The sequence below is a fragment of the Asterias rubens genome, chromosome 15, assembly GCF_902459465.1.
Source record: "Asterias rubens chromosome 15, eAstRub1.3, whole genome shotgun sequence".
NCBI classification, from domain to species: domain Eukaryota; kingdom Metazoa; phylum Echinodermata; class Asteroidea; order Forcipulatida; family Asteriidae; genus Asterias; species Asterias rubens.
In genome coordinates, this window is record NC_047076.1 from 9,253,785 (window position 1) to 9,277,877 (window position 24,093).

General features: G+C 39.5%; 4 protein-coding genes across 9 annotated transcripts in view; 2 read left to right on the top strand and 2 right to left on the bottom strand.

Moving 5' to 3' along the window:
• Window positions 1-7,088, top strand: part of LOC117300127 (progranulin-like) — a 49,876-nt gene extending 42,788 nt beyond the window's left edge. For all 6 annotated transcript variants that reach the window (XM_033783834.1, XM_033783831.1, XM_033783833.1 and 3 more), the window contains 3 exons: window positions 1,401-1,628; window positions 2,506-2,730; window positions 4,601-7,088. In XM_033783834.1, the coding sequence (XP_033639725.1) occupies window positions 1,401-1,628; window positions 2,506-2,730; window positions 4,601-4,675 (528 nt within the window). In that variant the 3' untranslated portion in view covers window positions 4,676-7,088. The remainder of the gene's footprint in view (window positions 1-1,400; window positions 1,629-2,505; window positions 2,731-4,600) is intronic.
• Window positions 7,089-7,415: 327 nt separating this feature from the next.
• Window positions 7,416-9,965, top strand: LOC117300241 (P2X purinoceptor 7-like). The gene is made up of 4 exons (XM_033783968.1): window positions 7,416-7,437; window positions 8,100-8,352; window positions 8,713-8,949; window positions 9,290-9,965. Exons 1-4 carry the CDS (start codon window positions 7,416-7,418, stop codon window positions 9,459-9,461), a joined length of 684 nt encoding a protein of 227 aa, XP_033639859.1. The 3' UTR covers window positions 9,462-9,965.
• A 721-nt stretch (window positions 9,966-10,686) lies between these two features.
• On the bottom strand, window positions 10,687-12,188 carry LOC117300242. The gene is made up of 3 exons (XM_033783969.1): window positions 11,890-12,188; window positions 11,418-11,572; window positions 10,687-11,009 (listed from the first exon to the last, which is right to left on the bottom strand). The coding sequence occupies exons 2-3, from the start codon at window positions 11,518-11,520 to the stop codon at window positions 10,687-10,689; spliced, it is 426 nt and encodes a 141-aa protein (XP_033639860.1). The 5' UTR covers window positions 11,521-11,572; window positions 11,890-12,188.
• Window positions 12,189-17,144: 4,956 nt separating this feature from the next.
• LOC117299807 (dickkopf-related protein 3-like) lies at window positions 17,145-23,451 on the bottom strand. The gene is made up of 4 exons (XM_033783330.1): window positions 22,983-23,451; window positions 22,515-22,695; window positions 18,823-19,018; window positions 17,145-18,405 (listed from the first exon to the last, which is right to left on the bottom strand). The coding sequence occupies exons 1-4, from the start codon at window positions 23,190-23,192 to the stop codon at window positions 18,327-18,329; spliced, it is 666 nt and encodes a 221-aa protein (XP_033639221.1). The 5' UTR covers window positions 23,193-23,451; the 3' UTR covers window positions 17,145-18,326.
• Window positions 23,452-24,093: the final 642 nt, after the last annotated feature.

A 24,093-nucleotide genomic window follows, 5' to 3' on the forward strand; every position in this document is an offset into this window, starting at 1 on the left:
CCCGTTTAAGCATCCCTATAACATGGATATGATTTGTGTTTTCTAACTGTCGGGTACAAATGTGTGTGTACCAGATAAATTCATTAAGCAAAAATGGTATTAGGGAACCAGTGATTAGCGTTGTATAATACCATTGGATTGTAGCTGGTATCCTATTTATGCTAATTGCAAGACTCCTCTTTTGCCTAGCAGCCTTTAAAACTTCCATTATAGAGGGATATGAACTGTCCGTTTATTACCAGAAATCAGTTTGATTTGTTTAACCAAACCCCTCCCCCCCCCCGAACTTTTACATTTATTGTATTTCATAAACTAGATCAAATTCTTAAGAAAATTTAGGTATAATAACGATATAAAATAATATTTGCATCTTATATAGCACTCACGACCTTTCAACATTATTACCCCTGGTCACTGGGCCTTAAATCATTCCTTAAAGGCAGTGGACACTATTTGTAATTATTCAAAATATTTATTAGCATAAATCCTTTCTTGGTAATGAGTAATGGGAAGAGGTTGATAGTATAAAACATTGTGAGAAACGGCTCCCTCTGAAATAACGTAATTTTCGAGAAAGAAGTTATTTTCCACGAATTTGATTTTGAGACCTCCAGTTTAGAATTTGAGGTCTCGAAAATCAAGCATCTGAAAGCACACAACTTTAGATGACAAGGGTGTTTTTTTTTCTTTCATTCATTTCCTGCAACTTCGACGACCGATTGAGCTCAAATTTTCACAGGTTTGTTATTTTATGCATATGTTGAGATCCACCAACTGTGAAGACTAGTCTTTGACAATTACCAATAGTGTCCAGTGACTTTGAACCATCTCAGCTCCCTGGGGAGAATACAGCCTGTGCCACCCAGGTAGTGCTTTCAAACCCAAAGATACTTAAAGCCATTGGACCCTTTCGGTAAACAGTATTTTCCAGGGCCCACACTTCACGTATCACAACTTATATATAAAATAACAAACCTGTGAAAATTAAGGCTCAATTGGTCATCGGAGTTTGGAGAAAATAACGGGAAAACCCACCCTTGTTTCCGCACAATTCGCCGTGTCATGACATGTGTTTAAAATATATCCGTAATTCTTGATATCGAGAATTGATATTGTTTTACTGTTTTCTCAAAAAGTAAAGCATTTCATGGAATAATATTTCAAGAGAAGTCTTTCACCATTACCTTCTGTAAACCCTGTAAGTTATTTTTAAATCTGTGAACTTTTTTTTTTTCTGTACCGAAAGGGTCCAATGGCTTTAAGCATGCTTCGTACCCGCAAGCTTTTGTGCTCGCAATCTTTCGCATTTTTGCACGCGCCAGCTTTCACGCATTGGGCTCAGAGTTCAGGTTTTTTTTCCAACAGCCTATGATGTCCCTGATTATATATTTGCCCTACAGGCTGTGTGTTGCTCTGACGGCATCCACTGTTGCCCCAATGGATACACCTGTGATGTCTCGGCCGGTACTTGCAGCAAATCCTCAGCGCCCATCCCATGGGTCTTGAAGAACCTTGCCCTACCGGACGGCTTTGGGGATGTGCAGTGCGATAGCACTCATCAGTGCCCGACCGGCAACACCTGCTGCAAGTTGGCATCTGGACAATGGGGATGCTGCCCCTTACCAAAGGTAAGCTCCTATGCCTTAAAGGCAGTGGACACTATTGGTAACTACTCAAAATAATTATTGGCATAAAACCTTTCTTGGTGACGAGTAATGGGGAGAGGTTGATGGTACATGTATAAAACATTGTGAGAAACGGCTCCCTCTGAAGTGCCATAGTTTTCGAGAAAGAAGTAAGTTTCCACGAATTTGATTTCGAGACCTCAGATTTAGAACTTGAGGTCTCGAAATCATTCATCTAAATGCACACAATTCGTGTGACAAGGGTTATTTTTCTTTCATTTTAATCTCGCAACTTCGATGATCGATTGAGCTCAAATTTTCACAGGTTTGTTATTTTATGCATATGTTGAGATACACCAACTGTGAAGGCTAGTCTTAGACAATTACCAATAGTGTCCACTGCCTTTAAAGGCAAAGTACACATTTGTTTTTTGGAGTGGTACATGTATATAAATGTAGATGTACAGTAAAACTGACCTGTGAAAATCTTGTTTCAAAAGATGGTTGTGTTTTGGGGATATTACCCAAGATCCAGAGCAAATATATCCTCGCTGGAGAACGTACAGTTAAACAAAACTACTATTCAATCAAACTCTCCATCGACGTGATGTAACAAGTTAATACTCAAAAAATGTTTGGATTTGTTTTGTTTGCAAAGCCTATGTCAACGAAGGGTCTATACTCTGCCCTAGGCCCGACACATGACTCTATGATTGGTAAACAAAATCTGACGCGCAACCAATGTGAGCGGATACAATTATCGTATCCGTATGCGTAACCCTTTGCTTGCAAAACCTCTCAATTTACTTGAGGGGGGTTTGTTTGTTATTGAGAGCTGTGAGAGATGAACCTCAGCATTTTTTGTTCCTCTCCCTACCAGGCAACATGTTGCAGTGATCAACAGCACTGCTGCCCTCAGGACACTACCTGCGACATTTCAGAAGGAAAGTGCAACAAGAAGGACGAGGTCCTAACCTGGACCACAGAGTCACTGGCCCTACTGACCCTTGGCAATATAAAGTGTGATGATACGCACTATTGCCCAGAGGGTAACACCTGCTGTAAGATCCTGACAGGAACCTGGGGTTGCTGCCCTCTACCTAAGGTATGGCTCTCTGTTTTAATAACTCTTGGTGAGTTTCACTGCCAGTGAGCAAGTTGGGGTGTTAGGTTTGCAAAGTGGTGTCTTGCCTCACCATCAACCTCTGAGACCCTGGTTCGAATCTCACCAGGGGCACTATATGGATTGGGTTTTTCAGTCCCTCCCTGACTGCATGGGTTTTCCCTGGAATAACTCTCTGGGGTTTTCCTCCCACATCTAAAACTGAAATCTTTATTGTCTTCTCATCTTGTCTAGATGCTGAATAGGCTTTGACAAGAATATACTGATCCATTACGCTCCGCCCCATTGCGTTTGACCAATCACAACCCATTGCACAACAAAAAGTCTGACACTATAAAGTCCGACATGCGCGCACGTATATGCTTGGCGCGCGTGGAAGAATTGTGCAGAATGGCATTGGAGAAGCTCACGTGTTCTTGCTCACACGAGCGCTGTTGGCGGATCCTAATGGATCGGTGTATTACGTATCATAGATGTGCATGTAGATTTAGAATTGGTGGTGCCCATAAAAGAACCCAGAACGCTTCCTTGGTGTTCGCGCCGAACCAAGTGATTGAATTCAGTGCATGAAAAGTTTGACATCTGAAACAGTTAGGAATGGCTGGACGAGCTAGAGGTTGAAAGATCGATTGTTGCAGTCGTTCGGTACGACTCGTGAGCGCCTTTGTTTCAGACGTCGATCTTTCTTATCATGAGCCGAAGCTAATGAAATATTTTGTTAGGTTCGTCTGTCTGAAACCAAAATTTATTTGGGCCGACCTAGAGTCACCCTTAATCTCTTTGGTTCAGCGCGACTCTGGAGCGTCTGTCTGAACTGAGTGTTAAGTTATCCTTCGATATATGACTAGTGTATTGAGATCATTGCCAGTTTTCAAGTAGCATGGTCTTATTATAGCGTCTTAAATGGACTCTTGCTTATTTGAGGGTGTGCACAAGCTTAAGCAGCTCTATGAAGTTTGGCCCTGGTTTCAGCAGGCTTGTGAGCTAGAGTGATAAAGTTTAGTAGGATTTGAAACTTTGGATGGTGGAAATATAATATAGAAAAGTTTGCGGTTACACCATGTAATGACTATCTCTAACGAGTTAGGGTGGTTCTGAAAAAATTGTTGGTTTCAACTCGACGTTTCGATCAGTATGCTCTGATCGTCTTCTGGAGAAAGCTGGACTCTGATGCTGCATGCTGCTTAAGTACCGTGGAGGCGGATTAGCTTGGTGATGCACGAAGGCTGGAAATAGAGGCAGGAAATGGAGCCGTCCCATTTACTTACATGTATGAGCGTCCTTGGTTTCATAACCAGATGTTTATAATAATAATAATAATGATGAACATTTCTAGTGCGCCATGTCTGTCAATGATGACACTCCAGAGGCCGATTTCACGAAACACTAGGATTAATCTTATCTCGAGTTAGGACGAGTAACCCGTCCTAACTTAGGATGGGTTCAATGCATCCTACGTCTTAAGATAGGGAACTTAACTCGTCCCAAGTCATAAGATCAATCCTAAGTTAGGATGAGTTTGATGAAATCGACGGCTGGCGCAAAAAACAAGAACTCTGCTAATACACAATGACACAAGACATCCAAAAGTTTGGAGGCTATTGTTTGCGAAATAGTTATGTTTTGAGATGATTTTTGAATTTGGAACAAGTATCTGCTTTTCTGAGTTGAAGTGGGACACTATTCCAAAGAGATGGTCCGGCATGTGAAAAACAGCGATCACCCCAGGAGTGCAGGCAACGTGGTACGTTCAGAAGCAGGTTGTTTGAGGAGCGGAGCTGTCTGGGAGGTTTGAAAAGAGGTTTAGTGCAAGGTATCATTGAGTTTTATTGTTTTCTGCTTTTTCCTCCAGGCAAGTTGCTGTGCTGACATGCTTCACTGTTGTCCCAACGGTTACAACTGCGTAAGCGGACAATGCCAAAAGTAAACCTGAATCCAACACCTCGCTGAATCAACCCTGGTACTGTAGAACTTAACAAGCGGTTCTTTGACAATCATAGTATGCAAATTGCGCCAAACCCACCCCTTTGTTGTGACTTCAATTTTACTTAGTCATGTAAATCTATTGTAAGTCTAGCGTGGCTTCATTTAGACTGTAATGGAATAAATGTTCCCGTTCTGCACATAATTTACTCTTTCAAGACACATGAAAGAGAATAGTTACATTCTAAAAGGACAAGGTCGGCAATACATGTGTTAACATGCATTATATGGTAATGCGTAGTGTGCTTTTTTAAACTAAAACTACACTTTTTTTTATGGACAACACTGTGCAATATGGATGCATGGTATTATGTGTGTTCATTTTGACACATTACACAGAACACATGACAAGGGACATATGGATTTCCGGCCTTAAAATTCAAACTACGTGACTTGAGACGCTAGACGCTTCCTGTTCAACTTTGTACTTCTATTTTGGGACTCTGACCAGTTGTAACATTTGATTTTATAGAAACTTAAAATGGGATTGAAATTTTAATAGGGGTGTTTTTTTTGTAGCACTGGAGCTTTTCAAAGTTTTTTTATTATTCAAAATAATGATGCTAGAAAAGTGAGCAGTGATTTCATTACAGTATTACATGTGTTTGGAAATATTGTAAAGTTTCATCAAAGTTTAGACAGAGTAGGGTGTTTGTTCCCTGGGTTGTTGTCGGTTCATACGCAATGTAGTGAAAATTGAGGCTTTGTCAACATTGGCGGCTACCTCTCTGGCTATGGCTGCGACTGGATCATCATTGCGTTGAAGGTTAGGTTGCTATTAGCAACAGCCATAGCCACTTTCTGTTGTGCTGTAACTCTTTCAATATAATTATGGGTGTATAAACTTGTTATCAACCCCATTGTAGTCATTGATGTGCATGGTGTGGACCATAAAAACTATGGTAGTAAACTAATGGATGTATAAAACACTTTTTGGAGAAGAGTTTGTTCTGAGAAGAGCCGGTTTTGTCTCAACGTTTTGAATAGTTTACTCTTCTTGCTATTCCTCTGAAGAAGGGCAGAGCATACCGTTCTAAATGAGTTAAAATTGGTTCTGCTCCCAGAGCCTAAACTCCTCCCAAATAGTGCTTTATTCATAATACTATTTTACCTGCAAGTTTACTACGTTTGCTTTTATCATTCATAAGCAATGCTCTATCTTTTCTTACATTGTAGTCATATGTGGCCACTAACTTGGTCATAATCCCTGTGTGCAATAGCAACTATGGAAGCTGATTGCGAGGATACTAAACAGAGGCACTGACTAATTGATTAGGAAAACAATATGGTCCCCAATTGATATGAACCATTTTGAAATTATGTACTCAAGTTAAAAAAAAAAAAGCAGGTATAATAGTGATTATCTTTAATGAAAACTGTATGCAAATTAGACATTGTATTGCACTTGCAACGCATGTTCAAAGGTGTACAACCATTGTCGCATTATGAATATGCAAAACGTTGTATGGCCCCAAATGTAGTTTTTAAACACTCCTTGTTGTCTAAGTAAAATATTTCAAATTGGTTGGCAATGTTTTTGTGTAGGTGCACAGTTCACATGCATTGTGTTATGTGGCTATTCAAACCGCATCTGCAGCCGTTTTGTTTTACTCCTTAACTTTGGTTTTTCCTCTCCAATAAATATTTTGATTTTATACTCGAGGATCTGAAAGTGATGTTTAGTCAATTGTTTTGCACAATGTTTGTACACCTAAAGAAAGTACACCGATTTGGTAAATTTTTTACAATTTGTTTTTCTAACTTCGTTAGCAAAGACTGTCAACTGTTTTTGTTTTTTCAGTGAAAAGATGTTATTGGATGAGAACACTTGAAATTTAAAACATTTCCGTTTTTCCAAAGGTGCTTAAGACAAAATTGCTACTGTGTTGAAATTACTAGAAGTGTTAAAGACTGTTAAAAACATGAAACACTTTGGGAGAGGGGTGGTGATAACCAACACTGTAGTTCAGTCTTGACTATAACCATTCTCACACTGCAAACAGAATTCACGGGACATGTAAACCCCTGGGAAATTCCTGGGGAGTTTAAACATTAACACCACCCCATGCTTAACAGCATTTCTCTTGTGCGAAATTAACACGTTTTCGTTAAACATTTTCCAGAAGTTTTCTCGGGTAGCAGGTGTGGATATGTCAACCAAGTTAGTATATCCCATGTGAAATTCCTTGAGTGTGAAAGGGGCTTGGAAGTGTAATTGTTTTCAAAATGCACTCTAAAAAAAGTATTGTCTTTACTTATTGAAGCACGGTGAATGATTTTTATATTCTGGATCTAACGTTTTGTATGTGGTAGACAGCTTATATTAAAAAGAACATTGAAAATGCTTGGTAGTAGAATTGAAGTTGTGCTGCGACTACTCATTTAGTGAATTCTAAGACAGTTTTATTAGCCACTGCAGAAGTTGGCTTCAAGGACTCATGTTGCTGAAATAGTTTCAAGGGAAAGAGTCCGAGGTTCAGCACGGAAGACGTCGAGAGCAAGTCTTCCTGGCATGTGAGTTGAAAACTTTTGAGTTTTGTTTTCTCCATTTTGTTTAAAAACCTTCTGTAGGGTGTCACGGCCGAGTGGTTAAGAACATCGAGTTCATGATACTTGGTCACAGTTTGGTCCTTGAGCAAAGATGCTTTGCTATAATTGCTTCTCTTCACTCAGGGGTATATAAAATGGGTACATGCGAGGGTAGAGGTATTAAAAGGGCTGTATCCCTAGGAGTTGAGAAAGATTCAAGGAATGTTTAATGGCCCAAATGACCAGGGCATGTGGACATTTGGTTGGTAATCCCGTTTTTAGCGAGGCAGAAATTTCATGCTAAGCAGATTTATGTGCTTAGCAGCTCTATGAAACTGGGCCCTGGTAAGTCCATTCCACAAACAGTTAGGACTCGTCTTATCTCGAGTAAGGACCAACTTCGGATTAATCTTTCGGTCTGCATGCTACAGTGCAGGGTTGGGACTTGTCCTACATGTAAGTCATAAGATTAGTAAGTGCGTGGAAAATGAGAAGTTTCCATTCAATCCACTTTCAAAATCTAGTTGCTGATGTATCAAACACAATATATAAGTATACAAAGATAATTTTTCGAAATTGTAAAAAGATTAAAAAAAGGAATTTTTAAAAAGCCCGCGCGTCGCGATTCTGAAAATGCAGAGGTCACGATTGGTTGTTGGGCAATGGCTGTGACGTCATAAAGGAGACTGACTAAGTCTGGTACCCATACAACTCACGCACGCTACGCAAGCCCCACATGTAATGTGCGCGTGCATTATTTCATTTATTGTCCGCTGATTCTTTCTTCGACGAAGTAAACATGTCAGACTCTGAAAACTCCGGTGACGAATTTTGAGAAGAAATCAGTGTAGATTCTGATGGTTCCAGTGAAGGATCTGAAAGTACCTCAGGGGGATCGGGAGACAGCGATGACGTTGAGCCAGACGATGAGGATGAGGTGGTTCGTGGGGCTGAACCATATAGATTCGAGCCACTGGCAAGACCACGCCAACAGCAAGGTGACGCTGCTGCTGCTGACGACGCCGACCCCGATGAAGAACAAGATGGGAATGACCAAGCTGCCAACAACGAACGATTGAACAATACCGACTGGTAATTTTAATTTCTGAATCATTGACGTACACATGTAGTATAGTTCACTGATTTTACATAAAAAAACATAGCCGGTGAATGTAGGCTTTTGCTGATATTGATGACAGCAAAACACGCACCCATGTACGGTGTATACCAGGTCATTTGGCTCATAGGCCTTACTCGCTCGTCTATCTACACAATCATACAATGCAAAGACACCTTTGTCTGTGAGTAGTTTTCTGTAACTGTTAGTGTCTAATTTGTCATGATGTCAACCAGGTGAAATTGAGTTGTGTACATGAATGTCGAGTTAAATTCCATGCCACAGTTATCTTAAAAATGTCTGACTTATTAATTGTCTTGCTTTTTGAATTGAAGGTGTTCCTGTGGTAAATGTGTGGTGATGGAGTTCGTTCATAACTGCATTTGCTGTAAAGAGATTGCAGCCATACAGGAGAAAATTGTTCATACTGGAGTCGACACTGAGGGTTTCAGATGTTTTACAGACCATCCCTGGTATTCGGCTACATGTCTGAACCCCGGAACACTAGAGACAGCGTACTATGCGTACCGACAACAGTATGGGGCTAGAGCTGTTGAAGGTGACCTTCCACGGTAAGAGTTAATTTTCAATGTTTATAAATTTCAACTTTTTTTTCTGTAAGATTTTTGAACCGAAATAGAAGCACACAACCTGGTTGTTATATTCAGATAATCTATTTTATGAGAACCGGTACATACATGAACATGTATCAGGACACTTTTCCCACCCCCACAATAAAGGCGACTCTCTTGATAAGCCCATTATTCCTTGTTTGAGCCCATTTCGTCAATCCCACTTATCCTGGTAACACTGATACTGGCTAGTACATTGGTCAATTCAACGTAACAAATGGACAAATGATATACAGTTTGTTGATTGTAAAACAGAACGGTATTATTTTTTATTTCACAGAAAGTACAGACATGTGTCTTATCGGCAGGTGATCGGGTGGTGTAATGGTTACCTTGGAAGACACAACAGAGTGCCCCTCCCAGCATGCATAATGGAGATAACCAGAACGACTTTCCCCGATGAAGGAGGCAACTATGAAGGGTTTAGATTTCCTGACCTTGATGACATGTAGATTTACAATATAATAACACATAACTGGATGTCAGTAACACTTTTACATGGTTTAGGAGTAAATATACACTTTACAATGTAAATATGATGATAGTCTTTCAAAAATGAGACTGAACGGTCAAGCGTTTTTGTTAAGTTTACAAAAGAGGCCTTTGCATTTTTTTTTTTTTTTTTTTTTTTTACAAAATATTTTACATTCAAAGTTATTTGAATCTATTTGAGGGAACGCCATGTCAAATTCAATTTTGTGATGCACTCATGGACGAGTAGGAAAAATAAAACAGAATTTGTATTTTACAATAAAAAAAACGTACATGTGTTTGTTAATATTTAATAGTCATAGACCTCACCATGATGTCAAATTTGAAAAATACGTTGTTACATTTTTATTTGAAAATGTAGTGGTAGCCATGGCTAGTTATATTGGTCGAGTTCAGTCGAATAGTATTCTAGTGTGCAAACCAAGTAACAATAAATGCATGCTGAAATGAATGCATAATGAATATCAAAGGATTATGCTCTGTTGTGTCGCCCCCGCCCACCCCCCCCCCCCACCCACACATGTATACTGCAGTAAACAAACTGAAACAAACTAAACTGTACATCTTCCCAGTGAGCAGTGGAATGCAGACACACCATTTTCATGGGCAATATAAAATTACAAAAAAAATCTTTCACTTAGTACAAAATTGGCACTGCGATTTATTAAATCTTGTGGTTTATTCATTTTTAGTACAACAGGTTGGTCGAGTCATTAAACAATACCTTAACAAAGAAGTCCTGCTTACAAAGAGTAAATTGTTGGGTTCCAAATATCCAGTTCTCTTTGTGTTTCTTTGACAGTCGAGTGTTTCACACAGAACATCTTATTGCGTTTCTTTTTAGAAATATGAAACTGACCGCATTTGACTAATTCTTGTGTTTTGTTCAGTGACAGTTAGTGGGCAACAGTATAATAAAGATTGTGCACGTAAACATTTAGCTTATTTAAATCGGGCAAACGCAGCATTCCGAGTTGATATTTGTTGTGGCTTTGTAGGTAGGTACATGCCTTGCCAGTATCTATTTTAATGCTTCACAAGAATTTATCAAAGGTGTTAAAACCAAAAAACTTTCAATTTTGTGTTAGTTGCAACAGTCCTTATTCACAAATTTTCAATGTACCGTTTTGGTTTACACACAACTTTAACCAAATCACAAAGAATGTGCTAGCGGCAACTTTGCGTTTACTTCTTGCGTTTCTTTCTGGATGAAGGTTCTCCCTCTTGTTGGCCCTCGGTATGCCTTTTGTCAGCATGCTTGCTCTTCTTCTTCTTTGTTGCAATACTTGCTGGAACAACCACACCTTCAGTACCCTCTGGTCTTCCCATAGGCTCCACCGCTTTACCAAACCTTGACACAAATTCTTTCACAGCCTGTGTTTTGTTAGGGCGAGTTACCTTGGCTGTTAGATATCCAGGATTTGCCTTCAGCTCCGGGTAGTTGGCTCTGGTGTCTGCCCCAGCTGCGCAGAGTAACAGAACCTTTTCCACGATCCTCTTGTTGAAATCTATAATGTAATAAAATCAATTATAAGGACACAACCCACAATGTGTACATAAAACTTTATGTGGATTTGCCTAATCAACTGGTGAACTTTGATGCATGCAAAATATTGCTAGAGGAATGTGAAGGGTGAAAAACTAGGCGCAAATTGTGAAACGAGGGAAATTTTATACAAAAAATAAGGGGGTGCCCCCCCCCAAAAAAAAAAAGTTGTTCATTTGAAAAAAAACTATAAAAAAGGAGATTTGAACATCAACTGTATCTTTACAGAAATTTAGTCTTTGTACTGTGCCCCAAATAAAAAGTAAAAATTACTTTGATCAGTTGAAGTTTATTTGCAAAGAAATTATTTATCAGGACAAGAAACCTCTTGTGCCAGCATATGTAAATACTTGCACAACCATGCACTTACTGTGAGTGGCCTGTATCAGCATCTTCCTGACAGTATATCCTCCCGTTGTCTGCTTGGCCCTTGGATAGCAGATGCTGAATGCTGGGTTGCCCTCCCTGTCCATGGCCTGTGCCCTGTTGGTGTTCTCGTTGAAATGAAGCGCAGCAAGGTATATTCTGAAATAAACAAGGATGTACTTGTATGATAACATACATGGTGTTGCAGTATGTACTGCCAAAACCTTGGCCGAACCTTTAAATGAAGGCTGGTGGAATGCACAAAATATTAATGCGCTGTACGTGTACATTTTTTTTTGTACACCTTAATCATCCAACCTAAAAGTTTCACCCAATTATGATCTACTCTTTGGAAAAATTGCAAAAATCAAGGGCAGATCCCATAAATTAGTTAGGGGGGTCAGGCCCACAGATTTTTCTTTCTAGTCAATTCCTTTATGCTTGTGCCCAAAAAACATGTTTTCAAATGACTGTACCTGGAGTTAGCCGTGCTCTTTCTGCAAGCTCTCCGTGGCTACATTGTGGGAAGAGTAGACTGTCGTGATGATGAATATTGAGGATATGGTTGACAACACTTGAAAATTTGGCTAGCATCAAATCGCCGTCACCATCGGGAGTAGACGCTGCCGCCCAATACAAGTTGTTGGTTATTCCCTGTATCCAACTCCTGATGTCCTCGCAACCTGAAGCGTTGGACGCACCCGCCTACAACACACGATTTGGGCATTTTGATGGTATCGGCACTGAACTTTAGATACACAAATCGAAGATTAAACTAGACATGGTGTTTTTTGTTAATTACAAAAACACGGTGTTCGGTTGGACGTTACGTGATGACGTAGTTCAAAAACATTTAACCATAAAGATGTTTTTTATACAATGTGTCGTTATTTTATAGTTAAACTTGTATCACACTTTTGAACGCCTTGTTTCTTCACAAATGCAATATGTTTGTGTGAGATTGGCATAAGTTTTTTGTATGCAACTTATGAAAGCCCTTTAAAAATCTAGCTCACCCCTGCACTTGATGCTGTACACAGATTTGATAATCAACAGCGCCCTCTTTGGTGGGCAAAAAGAGAGCGCTGTTGGGAATTCCCCCCAAAACTTTCGCGCCATATGATTTTTACACATTTTATTGTTATTCAATACCTGATGACGTCATTATGACGTAATTAGGCCTGTGTTGTCTTAAAAATACTAAGGTTCAACTATCTATTGAGTTTCAAGGTTCAAATCGATCTCAATCTTGAGTTATGCCGTAGATAAGCTCAAAAGTTTTTTTTTTATGAAAAAAACACGAAGGCGAACTTTGACCCAGGGTAACGACCCGGAAGTTAAGGTGGTACGATTTTGACGTTAACTTTTCAAATGTTGTCCAAGTCTTTATCTATCCGATGCCCAAGTATGAACATCATAGCTTTTATATTCGTTGAGATACAGCAACAAGCAAATGGTCATTTTTTAACATTAAAAACCCTGTCATGACGTCATCATTCTAAAAAAGTGGCGGTTTCATCAACTCACTGGTGCCTATGTACATAGTAAGTTTTAAGTTTATACAAGCTTAACTTTTGTTTAAAATTGCTTGGGAAGGTTCAGAGGTAAAGAAGAACACGAGGAAAATTAAATCTATGAACAGATTGTTGATAGCTTTTTAATTTTCACAGAAAGTAAAAGTGTAAATCTATTACATTTATACCTTTCTTTGCACAGAAAACAAATGCTAAGTTTAATACTTGTTAAAGCGATGTATTTTATTAGTAAAGAGCTAACTATGTGCAAAGTTTGAAGGTTTTGTGATCCTTGTGATGTTTAACTCAAGAGTAAACTTCTTAAAAGGTTAACTGGATTTGGGGAAACTTTATACGAAACAACAGTTTACTAATTTTAGACTTGTGAAGTAAATAACTGTAAAAGACTTATTTATTAAGTATTACAGAGGTTTCGCAAGTGTACGACACGGGAACAGATACAACTACGATAACTGGGATGCACGTTAGATTTTGTTAGGCATTAAATAAACACTTATTTTGAAAAGCAATGATTTGTACACAAAGCTTTACCGTGTAGCGCGCTAAACACTGCCGTGAGTGCCGGTTAGAAACACCCTTCACGAGTCGATGTCACGAATCCGGCTCCCGGTGTTTGATCAAAACATAACCAATGATTGTCTTTTTCTGGTTGCATTTTCTCACATAATTAAAAGTCATACGTATCACTGAAGTAGGTGGCCATCTCAGCGAAGCTTCATCTTTAATTCCGTTTTGATAATTAAGCCATGAGAAGGGCGAACAGGGGAACAATTTGACGCCGAATATGATATGAGCGGACTTCAATTGTAAAATGTTGGTACACCATTAAACTAGCGCTACGTTGTAAGTACAATGACCTGAGACTTGTCAAAACATGAATGGAAATCACGCGTACAGTCAAACGATGCACTATTCCAAGCAGAACACACAGGCCTCGTGGACTGATAAAGGTGTGATCAATGGAGCGGAACGGCCAGCCAAAGCGCTTTTGCAGTGTACGCAGTTATCACGCGGGTCAACACATCCGTGGGCTTTATCGTCCGATTTCGACCAGAGTTTCAGGTCAAATTGGTATCATCTCTGTGGGAAAGTTTGAGCAGGATCACTCATCTATAACGGGATGCAAAATTTATGTTGAAATGTTACGTAGTTTTAGAGATCAAAAATTGTAAAATTGTTCAACTTTTGGTTTGAACCGGAAGTCAAGGTCAAATGGGGTCATTTTGTGTGTAGCGTTTTTTGAAGTTTGATCGACCTGTCCGATGATATGTAGATTGTCAAAATCCACCATGTGGTTCAGGAGTTATGATTTCTTTAAAATATTTAACTTTGATTTGTTGTAATTCAAAACCTGATGACGTCATCATGACATCATTAAGTTTGTGTGGTCTTATTATTAAGGTTCAATTGTCTGATGAGTTTCAATGTTAAATTCCATATCAATCTTGAGTTATGACAACAAATTGTCTTTTTTCACAAAAAACACAAAAAACACAAAGGCAGAGTTTGACCTTCCGGTACGACCGGAAGATGAGGTCAAACGATTTTGGCGTTAACTTTTCAAATGTTGTCCAAGTCTTTATCTATCTGATGCCCAAGTATGAACATCATAGCATTGATATTCGTTGAGATACAGCGAAAAGCAAATGTCGTTTTTCAACTTTAAAAACCTTGCCATGACGTCATCAATGACGTCATCATTCCCAAAAAGTGGCGGTTTCGTCTACTCACTATTGCCTATGTACATAGTAAGTTTTAAGTTTGTACAAGCTTTACTTTTGTTTAAAATTGCTGGAGAAGGTTCGCAGGGAAAGAAGAACGCGAGGAAAAAAAAAAAAAACAGAACAATAACAATAGTTGTTCGGCTGTTGGCCGAACACCTAATGATACTAAACTGGGATACAACCAGAGGATAAAATTGTGAAGCTCGCATCGCTACGGCGAAACACAGCATATGCACATACACGTGTTGCTACGGTGAAACACAGCATACACACACACGTTGAAGCTCCTGTCTGTACTTCCGCGTCACGTGACTCGATCTCCTTTATGACGTTTTTGGGGTCACGTGCATATCATTATCTCAATGTCCTACTTTTACGTTAGGGACCATGGATAAATTAAGAACGCGGCCGCCCGCGGTCAGACTCGTTCTAGAACGAGTCCGTCCCAAAATTGTCACGCGCCCGTCCCAAGATGGGTTAAGCGCTTCACTGATTTTTAAGGTCCCTCATTATCGAACTCTATTGTTGGTGCCTTTTGTTGTTCAGATTACATGGACAAGGCAGCTTGCAAGTAAGCCACGAAGGGGTGAAGGATTAGTGTTTGCGGTCTAGCTCAGGTATACACCAGACAATGGGTTGGAGATGTCCATGTACAGCCAACCCTCAAGTTTGCCAAAGCTAATACAATAATATGCTACTGCCATAACAAGTTGAAGTGGTGACTATTAATTATTCTTAAATTTGAAATCATCGCCAACTTATTTAGATCTACATCTAATTGTTACATTAGGACCCGTGTTTACAGAGATGATTACACTTACAAAATTCGTTCAAAAAGGTACCGCAAAATCATGCTGACCGGCTCGCAATCACACAAAACACAACGCACAATTACATCGTAGTACACAAACACTCCATCTAGCTACACACTCACACACAGTGTTTTCAATATTCAGGCCTAGTAGTCTTGTTATTTTGCGTGCAACAAACTATAATGCAAGAAACATTGATCGCTAGAGGGCTTTCCTAAACAATGTGATAGCGGGAGAGCCGCCCTCCGTTGGAAAAATTGCGCAACAGCTTACGAAATTAGTTTCAACCGCCTTGAGATTAAGACTTTCGGGAGAATCTGGTGTCCGAAAATTGCAATACTAACCAGCGTTGGTGCCCGAGCTAAACTCATACAACATTGGTGCCGTCGCTGGTACCTTGGGCAACGTGGTGAATTTTCAGCAGTTCCTTGGGAAATATTAAGCGTGTTTAAGAAAAACTTCATAACGTGTTGGCTTCATTGTTCAAACATGAAACATTTTGGACACCTTGGATGTACAAAAAAGAGTATAGTTTTACTGTTTACTGTAAGATGTTTTTCCTATTGACTTTGTTTTACTTTGGGGGATTATTTTGCATGGCGGTCGTGCAAAGACGTAGTATTTTTTATTTTTTAATCTGCGGTTGTGTTTTGACTTATTGTGTGAAAAGGGCTACAACTTGGGTTTATCTACCCAGATAAGCCGATTATAACTACACAGTGGTTTTCGGCCTACACCATTGTTCCTTTGTTATACAGTGGGTCTTCCTCGAGACCCGGTGGTTGAGGAGAACGCGTTCCACTCCGTAGTTTTTCTTTTGTTCGATTTGTCACGCAAAGGAACGCGTCGCGACGCGGTCGTTCCCGTGACATAATTTATCCATGGTCCCTTATGGGGGCGGAGGGGGTCATGCGAGTGCCAGGGTTGTCGTTTCTTTTTCCAGTGCAAATACACAGATAATGGTAAAGTAATATTTTATTTGGAATCAGTAGGGCTTGTTTTATAAAGTATATGTGTTTCCGTCCCTCAAAGCTATCATTTTCCACGCACTTTTAAGTTAGGAAGAGTTTTGTGAAATCGACGGCTGTCACTAGTGTTCCATAGTCTCACATTAGTTCAATTTCTGGCCCGTTGTTGTGATGTTTCTCCAATTTGAAGAAATATCCACCATGGTTTTCCCACAGAGTTTGGGCTTACTTTGTGACTTCGCTGATTTTAAAGTTTTTGTTTTCTTTACAAATCTAAACTTTTCTTTGAATAAGATTTCCAATGGGTTACCTAGAGAAGATTAGACACCGAAATGGACTGTTAAAGATAGCAATAACAGAAAAGCTGTTTAGTTTTATAAGGAAGTATGATTTAATTTTTGGCGTGTTATAAATGGTACAAATGTTAAAAGATATGAATATCACATTCATATCATTCTATACAGTATAATACAAGAATTGTTAGTGATGTTGGTCAATTTAGTTTACGGTGTGATTCAAAATTGCTAACGAAATCTCCACGGTACTCTTGATTTACCAGCGAGGCGACCAATTATCTGAAACCAATTTAATAGAGCTGTTAGCAGAAAATATTGCTTGATACATTCCGCTATTAGCTGAAATGAGCAGGATACCAGTCACAATTATTGTACATGTGACACATTATTTTGGCTGGTAACCTTAATTTGGTAAGCATAATTTTGTTGTCCTTAGATGCAGATTTGTGCTGAAGCAGCGCTATGAAATTGCCCCCCAGGTTGTGAAGACCTTTAGTAGGCCCAGTGGCAAAACAAAACAAGCACTTTTGTTGTTGAGCTGAAATATTAATATCATGTTTTGCAGGGTGCACTTTTGGTAGTTGTCAACAAGTTTCTTTACTATGTATATCACAACCTTTGCCTACAATTTCAAGTATGTGAACATTTTTTCTCAATTGGTCAGAAGCACAATTTTTGCTGTGCTTTCAGATACATGATAAGTTATTAGCAGGCATTCCCAATTTTGTTTGCCCTTGGAAAAATCAGAAATTTAAATAGCCTGAAAAGTCTATCATATTATTACAGAAAGCCCTGTACTTGAACTTTTGTTCCTACTTTTTCCATAGAGCCAAATATAATGCTTGTGTTAGTTTCTCATATTCAAATGTCGAGGGTGAAAATTACATCTTTCTTAAAAAATACACAATTTCTCTAATATTAGGGTTAGCTTCTCATAATGTCAACAGCTCCCCATTGATCTTTAACAAGTTATTTTACTAATTTTATTGGTAATAACTTGCTTTTAATGGACAGTGTTTTGTTTGTAACATTGCTATTAAGATACTTTTCCCGTTAACTCAAATCTGAAGGCATGTCGATAAGAAAAACCTTACTGAATCGTCAATTATGTCATTCAAAATCAAGCAAAACTAAGGTGTAGGTTTGAAGGATTTAGAAAGTGTAGAATAAGAAAGGTAGTGTCATTGTTGTGGTATTTGTCAACGAGGCTGATTTAAAACAGGGAAATTATCATTGTGGAACAAACTTGTTGGGTCAATACATGTGATGAGACTGATGTTAAAAGAGAGCCATTTTACAGCCCAAGGTGGGCTAGGTCAATACCAAAGGACTGCCCTATAAGAGTTACATTGCCACTCACCTTATAAATACAACATTTACAGTTTTTGAGTGAGCAATTCGTATTTAAACAAAAATAAAAGTAAACATTTCAAAAAAGGAGTTCATATCATAGTTAACTTTTGAAGTTAATTCTTTGTCTCAAAACTTTATAAGCTCATTATATACATCTAAGATTTACAAATACTTTGTTTAGTTTGTTTGTTGATGTGGTGTCTTGGATAGAATTATGTGACGACATCATTTGGATGGTTCCGCATGGAGTGGCGTGCATCGCATGTGGTCATAGTCGGTCCAGAACTGCCAAACGAAATCCTCTCTGGAAAAAAAAGAAATAATTACATGATTAGCATCGTGAGCTTTTGTTGAATGGGTAAGACTTTGTGGTGGTGAAAGGGAGGTGTCCGAGAGGGGGGTATTTTCCCAAAATGTCACACCGGAATTTTTAAAAAGTTCAAATACCTGATAAAAAGTGCTTTCTTGCTTTCTCTGTTCCATTTCCCCCCTTTTTGCTTTGCCAGAATTTGGAATTTGCTACCCCCTTGGTCGTAGGCCTTTGTTTTGAAGAACGTATGAAATATTCTTTGTGCGGCTGAGTTGACAAAGTTCTACGAAGGTTCGATTTTCCCAAAAGATTTTAATTGCTTCAAACAATTTTTTTAAAGTATTTACTCTAAACTTTCCCAAACTTTCGCCTTTGTGTTTGTGTTGTGTGTGTGCCTACGATAAAACTTACTCTCTACTTTGGTGCGTTCTCCTGCAGACGAGCCCATCTACACACGGGCAAATGCTGTCTATTGTATACTCCACTCCTCCCTCCGGAACGTAGCACTTTGCGTTAAGGGGTAATCTTCTCTTGCAAACGGATTCTCCGTGTTGCTTAGCGCAGCACATGTTATCGCCGCAGTCCTTGTCGTTCTTGCATCGCGCCCCTGTAAGATAAATAGAAGAGTCAAATAAGTTTTTCTTTCTACGTCATTGAAATACATTTGCATCCGTAGGACTTGAGGAAAACAACGATGCACGACGTAAAAAGAGATATGTTCTTTCTTGGTTGTAATATTGTTGAAGAAATTATAAGTAGGTCTTCTCGAGTTGTTGATTTGGTGTTTGAGCGTGGCTCGTAAATACAGCAAATGTCCGTGGCCTTTTTATGGCATCAATGCGTGGCTTAGCCTATGATTTGTGTTTAACGACATGAAGCATTCGATGTGTAACTTCATTCAAGGCCCGTTTTTTATCAAAGCAGTTAAGCAGGAAACACTGCTGGACAATAGACCCTTCCCATGAAATATGTAAATTGCACGTAGCGCGTGCGCACTAACGTTTTGGTTAGCAAAATGAGGGAACGTCGCGCTGTTTTATACACGGCTAATTGGTGCGTGACGCAGACGCGATTGCGCGTCTGCTTAGTGCACAACTCTATGGCGTTTGCCAACCAACAGGGTCTGTACGCATGCGTGAATATTATTAGCATATTTCATGGGAAGGGTCCATTGGCTTTTACACAGAAAAGAAAAAATGAGGGCACAGCCACAGCAATATCAGCCTCATTAAGGCTGGGGTTTTTTTTGTGCTAAGAAATACTTTGTTGTGCTTATTATTTATGTGCTTACAGAGTTTATAAATTTGGTCCTGTACTTAAAAAGCATTTAAATTAAATACTTTCACTTATAAAAGAGTTAATGGTGCATCAAATAATCATAGATTACACGTTCAGTCAAAATACAAAGTACCCTTAAGTCAGCGAAGTACTGCACTTAATAATAGGGGTTTACGCTTGTCAGTTACATGCAACTTCGCCCTGAGCACTTCTCTCTAAATCCAACAACTGTCAAAAGGTGAAAAGGAACACCGAGACCGGCCTTCGTAACAGTAACAAAATAAAACACCAGCAGAAAAAAAACCGTCCCTGACAACTGAAATGAGAAATTGCCGCAAAGCTCCCAAAAGGGAAACCTGAAGTGTATTGTTCTCGTTCCTGAGCGAGATTGACAAATTGACAACAGGATAAACAGTATGGGATTTTGCTTTCTTTTGTGGGTCGACGAACAATAATGGTTGTGTCAACTGAAATCTAGACCAACTAGTTTGTTTTTTTTATCTTTCTTCATACGAGTGTGTGGTTTAGTGTGTGCTTTGCAGAGATATTGTCGTCCGTTTGCTGCGCTTGGGTAGTCTACGTAACGTACAGCTTCCAATTTGTAAATTTCTGTCATGGTATCATGACATGCCATGTACTCAACAACAAAGCACAAACAAGTTGAACATTGGTTTACGATATTAATTCCTTAATTGTTTCCGATGCGGTAACTATTATAAACGTACGGTTGTGCTATCGGAAATATTCAGGATTAGTCTAATGGTGAATTGTACGTTAGTTTTGATATTATAAAGGGTATAAAAGCCCAGTAAAGTTTGCAAACCTCTCGTGTAATAATAATAAGTAAACTATAAGACCTTAAAATATCTGCGCACGTTGACAAAAAAATAAGGATGAAGTTACCGAAACCATACAACAACTCGGATTTTGGTTTGTCCCTTGTAAAGAAGCATTACTATTACCAGCCTGCCACTCAAACGGGTTGACAGCTCACCCGGGGGACCCCCTACAATGAAAACAGCGGGTAACGATCTCTCGCAACAATAGGGAGTGACAGTCGTGATTGTGTGGGTTCGAAGGGAAACTCTCCGTGTGTTCTTATTTGCTCGGGTTTTCTCTCTCCCCCAAAATGACATACCAATGCGCTCCCCCTGGGTTTTGGGAATTATTATCGTTGCAATGAGTGGACACCGCAACTCAGCTCGTAGGAACTGTCTTTCTGGTGTCAAGTTTTAAAACTAAAAGACCTTGCACCGTTTTTCTAGATAGTTGGGAAGGGCATTATTGACCAAGCAATAGATGTACAAGTATTGTCAATGCTGTATTCATTTTGTCAGGTTCCCAGTACGCAACAAGGACATTGAATACTGCTACTAAAAGGAGGTCAGACTGTTTTATCAATCCAAACTCGGTTTGAATTCGTATCAAGACTTGAGTATACTATGTATGTTTATTTGAAGTCTAAGGGTTATCACGACGCAATTTACATGCAACCAGTTCCACACTGCAATCTCAAAGAAGACAAGGCATTTTAAAAGTTCACATATTTGGATCGTATTAAGACCAAAGAGCAAGGCCCTTATTCCATGGTAAGACATTATTTAAACAATCTGCCAAAGTGGCCCTGTAGCATGCACTGCAGCTAGTTGTCTCCAAAGTTGCAAAAAGTTGACTCATGAGACAAGGCCCTAAAGAAAAGCTTAGCAATTAGAAGAATTTGGCACTAGTGTTGATTGTCTGTCACAGTAATGGGGAACTTTCTCTCACGGGACGTTTTCATGTACAGGTGCCACCAGTCTGTTTGTACCCCCCCCCCCCCCCCACACTACGTAGTTCCCAATCAGTCTCAATATTCGCAACAATACCAGATTAATGAAACACAATACAGGATCCCACTAATTTAAATGGAAATCCTTCCAATGAATCTTCACAATCCAACACCTCCTTCAATACACGGCAATCAAAAAGGCATTGTCGAACGGAACAATAAGGGGAGGGGTTGTTTATAGCAGTTAACAGACCCGTGCACCAAGCACGACTCCCACCTCCTCCTTGTCTCATTCAAGAACCAAAGGCACGATTATTGGACCTGACAGTTTCCTAGACTTCCAACCCCAATTATTTTCAAGGATGGAGCATAGTTTCTGGAAATCAAGGGGTAACATTAGGTGAAGTAGATCAAATTAGCCTAATTTAAATTGTGTAATTTTGGAGAGGGTGTCAAAATAGAGCCCACAGGCGAGAGCAAAGTATATTGTTAAACGTATTTACTCGACGTAAACAAGTTACACTTCAAGTAAACACAACAAATACACAAAGAGTTATGATGTGTTTTGCCCCAGCTGAATCACGATACGACCACCCAGTTGTTAAATATTCAATTTCGGTGTATTTTCGTGGCATACAACTTTTTGAAACCATTCATTGTGGTTACAGGTTTCTGCTAATGGCAAAACAACTGGTCAATCAATGTCGATGAGTAATTAATAGCCAATCAAATCGCAGGCTGCGTTTGGTTCATCTTTCACTCCAAACCAAGTGGATTGAAAAGTCGGTCAGTATAGAGGATTAAAGTAAATGTAATAACTCGAATAACACTGTTGTGATATTTCTTTTATCCTGCCATCAAATTTGTGACACATTTTTGAGCCTTCTGGAATGTACATTTCTGTCTGTTTTCTGGCTGCATGTGCGAGAACCCTTAATGTTCGGTAAGAATAAAACTCAATGTAATATTATGACCAAAGTTAGGGTGGATACATCGTTGGCAGGCAGCGGACAATTTTCCAAAATCTTAAGGATTATTTGTTGAAGTATAAGCTCACCTTCCATTCCCAGTTTGAGAACCTTCTGACACGTTCCGAATCGACACTCCAGTCCCCGGTCACAGTGACCGTCACGACGGCATGGCTCTAGTTCAAGTTTGTGCTGGACGCAGTTTCCGTAATGATAGTCACAGTACAAACCCCGCCCGCACGTACGGTCACTCTTGCAAACTTCCAACAACTGTGGGTGTCAGGGAGAAAAAAAAATCATCAGCAAAATTGCACACACAAAAGTAAGATTATGTCTACTCTTGCCTGATCAGCTGCAAACAACAACCTAGTTTGAAAAACTTTCTTAAAACCACAACTATTTCGCCTTAAAGACTCCTTTGTTTTGACATGTTTATTGTGCGCATAAGTCGTGACCCTAATTTAAAAATTAGCATTTTTTTTGCAAAAAACTGCTAACGGATATCTTATGGGGTGCACATTCTAGAAATATTCAGTCTTAGAAAAATAAATACTCACTTCATCCTCCGTTGTGGCATTGTCGTCTCTCGTGGCTCTGTTGTAGACGTTTCTCGGGTGGTTGATTCGAGTGTCATCCTCTATCGAGGCATCGCTGCTTGTTCCACTGTGCCTTCCATACGTCCACGCCAAAAAGTACCCTTCGACGGCTGGTAAAGCGGTTATCACAACCAAGCCGCAGGCAAACAGGAAGCTCAAAGTGACTGTCATGTTGTACAAAATATTATCAGAAGAAGATTATCAGAAAAATTTGGAGTTCAATAAATTTTTCAACTTTGGTGATTAACTCGAAGAGCAAGTGATGTTGCTAGACTGATGTCCTCCTCACAAGTAATCCAAGGATTGGTATTCCGTCTAGTTTTCACAGTCTTGTCACCTAGCTCATCAACAAGGGAAAATCTAAATTCCCTGGGCTCTTAATGTTCAAAGCAATTGGTGAAACAAACAAACGGCTGCCTGATTGAATTTAGTTTGACTGGCGTGCAACGGTGGCCACCAGTCCAGAACAAAAACTCCAGCCAGGCTTTACGTGGATCAGGGGCGAGCTCATGGCTGTCACTCAGCCCGTGCAGAGACGCTCGTTAAAGGGTATTGTTGACTGAGTAGAATGGGTCGAGGCGGGGTAGTCGGATGAAGAAGCTTTGTGTGGTTTTAGCTCTGTCAGTCCCCCTTCATTCATATTTGTGACAGGTCCACAATAACTCGCGCCAAACACCCGTCAGGGTCTGCAGTCAGGCGAAGCCCCAGTTAATAAAGACTTCTCAACCGATTTAAAGGGGATAAGAAGTAGAAATGTAGGCCTTATCATATAAATTAACAACTTTGAATTTGCAGTTTGGTGCAAATATTGTTAAGGTAGTGGACACTATTGGTAATTACTCGAAATAATTATTGGCATAAAACCTTACTTGGTAACGAGTAATGGGGAGAGGTTGATAGTATAAAATTTGGTGAGAAACGGCTCCCTCTGAAGTGACGTAGTTTTCAAGAAAGAAGTAATTTTCCACAAATTTGTTTTCGAGACCTCAGATTTATAATTTGAGGCCTCGAAATCAAACATCTTAAGGCACACAACTTCGTGTGACCATGGTGTGACAAGTTTTTTTCTTTT

Coding starts and splice junctions, on each gene's coding strand:
- LOC117300242 (XM_033783969.1), bottom strand. CDS start 11,520: ATGGACAGGGAGGGCAACCCAGCATTCAGCATCTGCTATCCAAGGGCC. Junction 11,010..11,417: donor GCTGATACAGGCCACTCACA/GTAAGTGCATGG, acceptor ATTACATTATAG/ATTTCAACAAGAGGATCGTG.
- LOC117300241 (XM_033783968.1), top strand. CDS start 7,416: ATGGGTACATGCGAGGGTAGAG. Junction 7,438..8,099: donor GGGTACATGCGAGGGTAGAG/GTATTAAAAGGG, acceptor AATTTTGAGAAG/AAATCAGTGTAGATTCTGAT. Junction 8,950..9,289: donor GTTGAAGGTGACCTTCCACG/GTAAGAGTTAAT, acceptor TTTATTTCACAG/AAAGTACAGACATGTGTCTT.
- LOC117299807 (XM_033783330.1), bottom strand. CDS start 23,192: ATGACAGTCACTTTGAGCTTCCTGTTTGCCTGCGGCTTGGTTGTGATA. Junction 19,019..22,514: donor TCTCAAACTGGGAATGGAAG/GTGAGCTTATAC, acceptor TTTATCTTACAG/GGGCGCGATGCAAGAACGAC. Junction 18,406..18,822: donor AGAACGCACCAAAGTAGAGA/GTAAGTTTTATC, acceptor TTTTTTTTCCAG/AGAGGATTTCGTTTGGCAGT.